The 9,624-nt window shown below is 57.5% G+C and overlaps 1 protein-coding gene across 1 annotated transcript in view; it reads left to right on the plus strand.

Moving 5' to 3' along the window:
- Nucleotides 1-9,624, plus strand: part of Adamts2 (ADAM metallopeptidase with thrombospondin type 1 motif 2) — a 261,890-nt gene that overhangs the window by 192,613 nt on the left and 59,653 nt on the right. Inside the window, exon 8 of the mRNA XM_023713091.1 lies at nucleotides 7,236-7,319. Within this exon, the coding sequence (XP_023568859.1) occupies nucleotides 7,236-7,319 (84 nt within the window). The remainder of the gene's footprint in view (nucleotides 1-7,235; nucleotides 7,320-9,624) is intronic.

The raw sequence follows: 9,624 nt of genomic DNA on the forward strand, positions 1-9,624 counted from the left end.
GGCCCCGCCCAGGCCCCGCCCCCAGGCCCTGCCCACCAGGCCCCGCCCCCCGAGCGCGCCCCTCCCTACGCCAGGCAGACTCTGCCCACGGCTGTCTCCGAGCCTCTCTTGGGGTTTCTCCTGGCTTCTTCCACTGTGGTGCCGCCTGTCTTCTGTCAGATGCCCTCCCTGCCACTCCTGTCACTCAGCACGCGATAGAGCGCCCGACACGTGCCAGGAGGAGCTGACAGCTGGCAGGACTGTGCAGGTCCTGCGTGGAGCTCGCCCCGGGGGTGGGGGGAGGGCATTCAGCGCAGGATGATGGGCACGGAGGGGGCGCGGTCCCGGCTGGCCGCACACCTGCCTCTCCTCCCAGCGCGCGCCACCTCTCCTCGGGTGACACCTGCTGACAGCGCAGGGCGTGTAGTCTGGGAGCTGCCTGTCCTTGGCCTCCTGCGGAAACTGACGGTTGTCAAAGCCGGAGCGAGAGTCCCAGTGGACAAGCAGGGCCAGGCACCGTCACTCCTCTGTGACAGCTTGTCTTGGGCAGCCTCTAGTGAGGCAGTGACAGCCAAGCATGCACAGCGCCCAGCAGTGTCTCTGCTGGAATCCGCAATGCAATAAGACAGGGTGACAGAGAACGTGCCGGGCCGGGGGTTGGGGGGAGTGAGGGGTGGGGCGCGCGGTGCCTCAGGTCCTTCTCACCTGTGCCTGGCCCTGACCAGCCCTGGCTGCCAGAGTCGCCCCCCGACCCACAAGAGTACGCAGGACCCGGCCGCTGCCTTTGTTTCTGGTTTCTCTGGGGTGCAGAAGGCTGCTTTGGAACACACCCGTTGTCTTCTCATCTGCCTGCTCCCCTGCGTGACACTTGGGAGGCTCTTCTGGGCCAGCCTGGGGAGGTGTTAGAGCCTGTTCGTGCAGCCCTGCACTTGGTGCTGAAGGAGGGGCTGCCACACCCCACTCGGTGCCTTGTGGCCTTGGACGTTCTGACCAGCCCAGATTGTACTCGGAGATAATCTCATTCTCTCTCTCTCTCTCTCTCTCTCTCTCTCTCTCTCTCTCTCTCTCTCTCTCTCTCTCTCTTCTCTCTCCCTCTCTCTCTCCCCCTCCTCCCTCTCTCTCTCTCCCCCCGCTTCCTTCCTTCCTTCCTTCCTTCCTTCCTTCCTTCCTTCCTTCCTTCCTCCCTCTTTTCCTTCTGTCCTTTCTTTCCTTTGTGGTCCTAGAGGTTGATCCCGGGTCTTGTCCAGGCCTCCGTGCCAGGGAAGGATCCTGTTATGGTTTGGGTCTAGTTTTCCCTCTAAAGCCTGATGTAAATTGCGGGGCAGAAGTGGCTGGAGGAGCAGTGAGTGGCCTGAAGGGCGGGGCCAGAGAGGTGCAAACTTAAACTGGCAGCCTGTGCACTGTGAGAGGTGTGGAGAGGGTCGTCCTGGACACAGCAGCGCCCCAGCCTCTCCTCCAGTGTCTCGAAACCTCCAGTAACCGTGAGCTAAATAAACCTTTCCTTCCCTCATTTTGAGAGTCGCGTGTTTGTCCCGCAACAAGAGTAACTAAGATGGATCCTCTTACTGAGCAACCTCCCACTCCTTCGCATTCTCTTCTCAGAAGTGGCCTCACTGAGTTGCCCAGGTTGACCTTGAAATCTGTGATCCTCCTGCCTCAGCCTCTGGAGTAGCCGGGACCATGGGATGCCACCGTGTGTGGCATAATAGCATGGCATCTTGAGCTGTGGTGAGGGCGTTGCCTCGCAAGCACTTGTGGAGAACCAAGAGGGTACCAAAGAGGAGCAGGGGAACGTTTGGGCCCGGGACAAAGCCAGGCCCTTGCACCTGTTGGTGCAAGGATGTACCTCATGCAGACCTTCCTCCGGGGAAGCCAAGGGCCCTCTGCCAGGACTGTCTGGCAGGCGTGGAGCTCTCTTCCAGGCCTCCATTGTGGTGGTCCAAGCCTGACTCTCAGGCTTCTGCGTTTTCCCTGTTTATTTCCGGGCTTCCTGGGACGCAGATGGTGATCATGCGTGCTGCCCTGAAAGCCTCCAGACTCAACCCTGCCTGCTTCCCAGGGCTTTCCCAGGCCCCCAGCTCTCCCTGGGCCTATAGACCAGAGTGTTTCTGGAGGTTGGGGGCACCTCTGCTTCTGACCTCTAGCCCTCCCTCCCGTGCAACCAGTGGTAGCCCAGGCCTCTGTATCCAAGCTCCATTTCCTGGAGCAGCTCCCCTTAGAACCCCCTTCCTCTCTTTGATGATGTCATCAGAAAGACGCCCCTGCCTGGCAGCTCTCCCCAGCTCCCACAGACCCCCAGCTGGAAGCCTGCTGACCAAGGAGAACTTTTCCATTGCCACGCAGAGCCACGACCTTCCTTATTGTCTATTCCAGAGCAAAACTTGGCATCTGTGCATAAGCAGGAGGCACATTACAATGTATTTCCCCAGACCAGGAGCTTGGCCTCTCTGGAGCAGGGCTGTGGCTTTAAACATTTCCCCAAGGTTTAAAGATTCCAGGATCGATTTCTCAGCCCGGGCTCAAGGACATTGTCGGGGTTTCCCCTCCTCCTGCAGCCTGGACACCAGCAGCGCTTCTCCCCCACCGGCTGCTGGCCTGGAGTGAGCGGAGGCCTCCAGTGTTACCCCAGGTGCAGCCGGAGGGGAAGCCCTTGGGCTGGAGGTAAGCTGTCTTTCTGGTCTACAACTATTTTGTTACTGTGTCTTTTTTTTCTCCTCTCACGAATGCTCCTCTGATAGTTAAAGAATTCAGGGTCTGGACAGAGCAAGTGGGGATTCCAGGGGCCAGCCTTGCAGGCGGGAGGGCACCCGTTGTGGCTGAGGTGTCAGAGCAGGGAGGAGCCCCAGGAGCCAAGAGGGGGCTGGACCTGCTCTGGAGCCCTGGCAGCCACAGGGCTTCAGGTGGAGGACAGAAGAGGGCAGATCCACTCCGAATGCTGACTGTAGTGATGATGGGTGCGGGACGGGGTGTGGGGCTGGACGTCACTGGGCACTGCTGCCATCCTTCTCCTTTGGAGGGACAAGCCGAGGGGCCAGGGGTGAGCAGAGCTGTCAGAGGCTGCCTTTGTTTTCTGGGGCTCTGTTTGCCCCATCTTTCAGCTCTGACCTTGAGAAATTTTCTAGCTGGGTCCTTATTAAGAAAGCAAGTGTTTCCCTGGGGATGTTGCTAATTGTTCCCAGGGGTCTCTGCTGCCCACATGGGCCCTGAAGGCTTCTACTGAGATGGGTTCCAGAACTCTGACTCCCTGCTGCATCTTGGTGGCAGCCTGCAAGGGGAAGAAGGCTCCAGGTTCGGGGTGTCATGGCAATTTTACTGCCCACTAAAGGGCAGGTGAAATCTTGGTTTTATGGGGACAGGACGTAAGCCAGCTGAGAACAGGAGCACTGGGGCCTCTGAATGGCCTCACATCCTCCGAAACTGCATCCTGGCCAGCCCCGTTCTTGATATACTGAGACATGAGGGCCAGGTCCCTACTCGCAGTCTGGGCTCTCCCACACCAGCTCCCCCAGCCAGCAGGTTGGTGACTCCCAGGCAGGCGTCCCCACATGGGAGGGCAGACCTAGGAGAGGATGGTGAGGGGGCACTTTGGCAAGGGCTCTGTGCCCAGCATCACCTCCATTCCCTGATGCCTGCTCAGAGTGTCTTTGGCATGGCCCCCGCCACCTCCCAGCTGCCACCGTGGGCTGGGTTCTTTGGCCTGGTCCAGGCTTCCTGAGGCAGAGTCCAGGGCACCCAGCCCTGGGCCAGGGTCCAGGTTTCATCACAGAGGGTGACCGTGGCCATGGCTCACACTGTCCTGGGGAGGGTCTCCTAAGTTTACCTCAGATCAGATCTGCTCCCGGCCGCTCTGGAGGCCCCAGGAATGCAGAGTGAGTGCTTCAGTGTGTGGCTTTGCTCTGGATGTTTCGAGAACAACTCCAGAACTTTCTCCTGACTCCATTTGGAGAAAAATGGACTAATTGCATTTTTCAGCAGAAATGAAAAAGCTCAGGGGGCCTGTGGAGCTGGGAGGTGAGGTGGTGCTGCCCCTGCCCTTGTCCTTCCACTCCTCCACATTCCTCCTCTCCATGCACGCCAGCCTCTGGACCCCAACGTTCTATGTTGCGCCCCCTTCTCTGCACTTTCCACAGAGGGTCCTGAGTCACTATCCCCCTGCCTGGGCCCCACCTCCCACTGCTCTTTGCACATGTTTGGAATCTTTCTCCTGACCTGGTCCAGTCTGGGCGCTCCCTGCCTCTTCCTTTTCTGGGGTATGCCCCATCTTCCATCTGTACCTGGGGTGTGCCTCACTGCTTCTGGCCCCAGGATGTGTGTACATGCCACTCCCTCTGCCAGAGCACCAGCCTGCTTTGCAGAACTACTAGTCCTCATTCCCCCACCCTTGGGATTATGCCTCGCCCTGGCGAGACCCCACTCCCACTTGGCAGATTCTGCATTCACACACCCACTGGTCCCATGCTGTTCCTTTAGAGCCCTCCTCAGCATCATCGCGATTGTGCGGCCACCTTGGGTGCTGCTAAGTGCCACTTCCCACCTCCCCAAAGGGGGTCCAGAGGATGCCTGCCTCGGGCTACGGGGAAGGAGAACCCAGGCCAGGGCACATGGTGGCTCAGGTGCGGTTTATGTGCAGCTCAGGCAGAGGAGTCCCACAGAGCCTAGGGAGGGCCCACTTTCTGCAGGGCTGGGGTGAACATTCGTGCACCGAAGTTCAAAGGGGGGAAACCAAAGCTCTCCTTACTCCTTTGATCTGATGTCTCCCAATCCCTGAATAGAGCGAAAAATGCCCCTGGGCCCGTGAGAGCTGCCCAGGCTCCTCCTGCTTGAAGGTCTTTGGAGGAAGTGTCAGGTCGAGCCCAGCGCCAGACAGCTTCCACAGCTGTGACAGCGCCTGAGAGAAATATCCTAATAGGAGGAGAGGCGTACTTTGGCTTGTGCTTCTCCAGGCTTCAGTTCACAGCTCCTGGCCCTATCGCTTTGGGCCTGTGTTGAGGCTGAGCATCATGATGGGAAGCACGCATTGGGCGGAGTGGCCAGGAATCAGACGGAGCAGGAGAAGGGGGCTGGAGCCCTTCCAGGTACACCGGTGAACTTGCTCCCTGCCACGGACCCACCTTCTCCACATGTCCATGGCACCACGGCTGGCAGTCAGGCCTCTACACATGAGACTTGGGGGCCCCGACACAGGTTTGGCGCCGTCTCCTCGGGCTAGGAAACAAGATCTTCCAGGCAGTACTCCAGATCTCAGGAATTTATTTCTCTTGGTTCTGAAGCCCGGGAATGCCAGGCTCAAGGCTGGAGCCAGCCTGCTGCACGCAGCTGGGAGCTGGGCCGCACTGTCAGGCCTGTTCGCTGTGGGCATGCGGAGCCTCCTCTTGCACGTTCCAGGGCCGCCTTCGACTCACGTGGACCTCGCTCCTCTCCAGCCCCAAACAGCTGCTGGCCTCGAGCGGTCTGCTTTCCCTTTGTCCTGGCTCTCAGGCTGCTTTGTGCTCTCCCTGCCTCCACCCTCTTCTCTAGGCCAAGTTCAAGGGTCAGGCTGGAAGGAGTAAAGGGCAGCACCCCACGTGGGCAGCAGGCACTGAGTGGTGGGGACCATCTGATCTTCCCTCTTCCCAGGAGGACAGGAAGGCTGTGGGGAAGGCAGCCACACTGCGGTGCCCAGCTAGGTTTGCTGGCAGGAGCTCTGCGGCAGCCTGTGAGCTGGGCTACGGTGGCATCCATGACAGTGGCCACGGGACCCTTGTCTCACTGCCCCTGTGCCTCTCCACTCATCCACCATGCTTTGATTTTCCTCGTTAACACTCAGCTTTTCCAAAGTGTCTTCTTGCTGCAGACAGGTAGCAATTACAGTTGCTCAGATACAGATTTCTTTCTTTCTTTCTTTCTTTCTTTCTTTCTTTCTTTCTTTCTTTCTTTCTTTCTTTTTTTTTCTGTGGAACCGGGGATTGAATGCAGGCCCTTGTGCTTGCCAGGCAAGCACTTATTCTACTAAGCTATCTCTCCCCGGCCTCAGATACAGATTTCAAACATCAGGATGCAGCATTCCCAGGGCCCTGGCCTGAGGGGCCAGAGCGCTCTGGAAGGTGCAGCTGGGCCGAGTCTGTTCCCTGGAAGGGTCTGGAGCCAGTCAGCCGCCTCTGGGTTTGGTCTGCACCCAGGGAGGGGTGCAGGGCTGGTCTGTGCCTCCCATTCAGTGACGGCACAAATGGATTTAATATTCCTTTAATAAAAATGTTGGAGGGGCTGCCTGGTGCTTCTGTGCGGGGTGCTGGGCATGCGGGGGAGGGGGAGTGCGGATTCTTGGGCCAGTGCAGAGCCTAGTGGCGGAAAGCCCAAGAAGCCGGAGTCACAGTGCTCGCTCGTCAGGAGGCAGCAACTCCAGGGCTGGCTTGAGGAGGAGGAAGGCCTGGCCACCCCACGCAGGAGGCAGCTCAGGGGCTGCTCCCCACCGCACTGCGTGCGCGATGGGAGGGGGGGAGGGTCCTGAGGGACAGAGCCTCCAACTCCCCCTGGGAATTGACCTGGCCTGTGTTTCTGAGGGTTGTCTGCTGTGCGGGGAGGTGGGACACAGCCCCTATTTTGTGCTGTGGCTCTTGTGACATCTGAGGAAGCCCTGAGCCTATGGACGCCTACTCAGAATAATGGTTTTGAATGAAGAGTTAAAATACACCAGGAGCGTAGAAGCACACCTGTCTAGCAGTCCAAGGCCCCAGGCTCAACCCCAGAAATGATCCCCCCAAATTAAGCAAAAAACTGAGAACCATAAAACACAAAGGAAGCCAATGATAGTAACTAAGTGGCTGAAACAGGAGACCACACCTTGTGAGGTTGCAAGAACTGTTCTTGAGCCAGTTGTTAGACTGCATAAGAGTGAGGAGAGACGTCCATGCACGTTCAGCAACTGTTTCCCAGACGCCTTTGATCTGTGGTGAGTCTGTGGCCAGAGGGCAGATCGCAGGATATGCAGACTCACACCACGGCCAGCAGCGGCGAGGAGGGTCCCCACTCACTCTCCTGCACGCTTGCTCTTCCCCCAGCTGCAGTAATCCAGTGGGTGGTGATGGCTGCAGCGGGAGGGGCTGGAGACAGGGATGGGCAGTACGGTCACTCGCTGGTCAGGGCTGGTGTGAAGTTACAGGAAGAGGGGCGAGTGGGACGGACTTGGCTCCCACCTGTGGCCCGGGTGGGCTGCTAGGCCATTTGTGCAACCCCTGGGCCTTTGACTTCTTGCTGATGCCTCCCTGGTTGTCTTTCAGGTCAACGAAATCTACCACGACGAGTCGCTGGGGGCCCACATCAATGTCGTCCTGGTGCGCATCATCCTGCTGAGCTACGGGAAGGTGAGGGAGCGAAGCTGCTGGGTCCTGCCCGCCGGCCACCCTGAGCCGCCACCCTCAGCATGAAGGGCCCAAGGGCAGCGCAGCGCTCCAGGTCACAGGCTGCACCTGGCTTGGCCCCATGTGAGAGCGTGGGGGCCAGGACAGAGGGAATCAGGCCCTGCCATGGTCCCTGCTGAAAGGCTGAGAGGCCGGGCCAGCAGGTGGGAGAGGCGCCAGGCACAAGCCTGCACCAAGGTGTGCGGCTCCTGGCCCTAGGATTGGGGCGGGGGACGGGAGGAGGTTGGGGCTATGGAGTCTGCCTTGGTTGGTTTTATTTGAAAGACACACACAATTGATGAGTGCTAGGAAGGACAGGGATTCCAGGCTCGGTACCGAGGTCGAAGCATAGAAATTCATAGTTGACATGCCCCCTGCTGGCCGACTTCCTTCTGCCTCCTCTGCGGCCCCATGTCCTCTGCTTGCTCCACCCCTGCCTGGCCTATCTCCTCTTGCTGTGGAGTTGCTCTTCCCCAGCAGCATGCCTGGGTCCCTGGGCAAAAGCCACTAGGGACAATGACCTGCATGCAGAAAGAGAGAGATGGGAAAAAAGAGAAGCCCTGAGGTTCAGCCAGCACAGACCAGCTCTGCAAGTGTTAGCCACAGGGTGGCAGCTGCTGGGACAGCCCTGCCTACAGACAGACACTGAGCTTAACATGCTGGTGGGTGAGCACCTGTGGGTGAGCAGCCAGTGCCGCCCAGCTGCCTGCTTAGGGTTGGGGGTCTCGCTCAGGTGGCCAAATGTACACCTGCACTCTGGCTTGGTGCATAGAAAGTCCACTTGAGAAGAGCAGACACGTCTCGCGGGGATTACATGAAGGCTTAAATGCTTCTCCCTAAAGACAGAGAATCTCGATGCCAAAAACCAAAATGAAATGGCACACAACCTGCATGCACCAGGGTCAAGCAAAGGGCAGTGAAGGTTCAGGTGCAGAATGAGCCCCGTGAAAAAAAGGTCCCTCCGGCTCCTGCACCCAGAAGCCTGCCACTCGGAAGAGGCCAACAGCAGCCCCTGGAAGGACACTCGTGCTGGGTCAGTGCACGCTGAGGCAGCTCAGAGCACTCCACAGCGAGCTGCTAGAGCAGGAGAACACCTAGTGCACACCTGGCTGTGGCAGGCGCTGGTCCCCTTCACGTCCTCTCCCGGGTTACACCTTGGTGGCAGCAGACTGAGCCTGGCAAAATTGGTGGCTGTGTCATATTTCCCTCGCCATACTGCAGGGTGCACCTTCTTTTGTAGAATCACAGAACACTTAAAAGTATTCTTGCAGAGTATTTAGAATATAAAGAAAATGTCAGTGAGTTTTCTACAGCAAAAACTGATTAGGTTATATTCTCTGACTAAATGCCCCAAATCTGATGGGGAAGGGTAATGGGAGAAGAGGGATGAGTCTAAAAGCAGTCGGATCCATGGGAAAATGCTCGAAACCCTACCGCGAAGGAGAACATTGGGGCTGCGGCAGCAGACAGCTCGGAAGGCTCATAAAAGCAGCAGCGCTGCGCAGCACAACTTTTGCACTGGCAAAAATAGCCAATCTGATCCCCCACGTACAGGTGATTTTAGGATAACTTCGCAAGCCGTGAAGAACTTGGATCGCTTCCATGTTTTGGCACCTGCGCTCTGTTCTGTGCCCCAGGAAAAGGAGGCGAGAAAGGCTCTTCCACGACTGGCTTGCTTTCCCTGCCTGGCTGCTCCTATACTGGTTAAAAGGGAAAAATTCCGAAATCCTGGGGGTTCATTGTTTACTGATGTTGGCAAAGCCCTGGACCTTATTTGGCTAACGAGAGTCTGTCTCTTCCAGTCTTGGCTACTGGCAAAGGTTTCTTGATCAGCTCGTCCTTGGCAGACTGCCGAACTGTCCCTACCCCAAGCCATTCCCTTTTCCTGTCTTCATTAGGAATGTGGTCACATCAGGACTGTCCCAGGAAGTCAGGGTCTGAACATGAGGATCGCTGACAGCGAGCTGTGTCCTGGGGAAACTGAGGCTATCCTTGGCTATCCTCCAAGTTTGACCCCACTCCGTGTGGAACACGTGCTCCCTCCCTAAACTGAGATGGAAACTCAGGCTTTTTACTATTTGCAAAGTTATCACAAAATGATCCCTAAATGCTCAGGTCACCTGCTTTTACAAGGAATTGTTCATGAAGGGCAATCCAATGCCACAGAAGTGCATACAGTTCTGAGATCCTCTAAATTCTCTCTCTCTCTCTCTCTCTCTCTCTCTCTCTCTCTCTCTCTCGTTTTGAGACAGGGTCTCTCTGTGCAGTT

Source organism: Octodon degus, unplaced genomic scaffold, assembly GCF_000260255.1.
Source record: "Octodon degus isolate 3935 unplaced genomic scaffold, OctDeg1.0 scaffold00029, whole genome shotgun sequence".
In the NCBI taxonomy this organism is placed as follows: Eukaryota; Metazoa; Chordata; class Mammalia; order Rodentia; family Octodontidae; genus Octodon; species Octodon degus.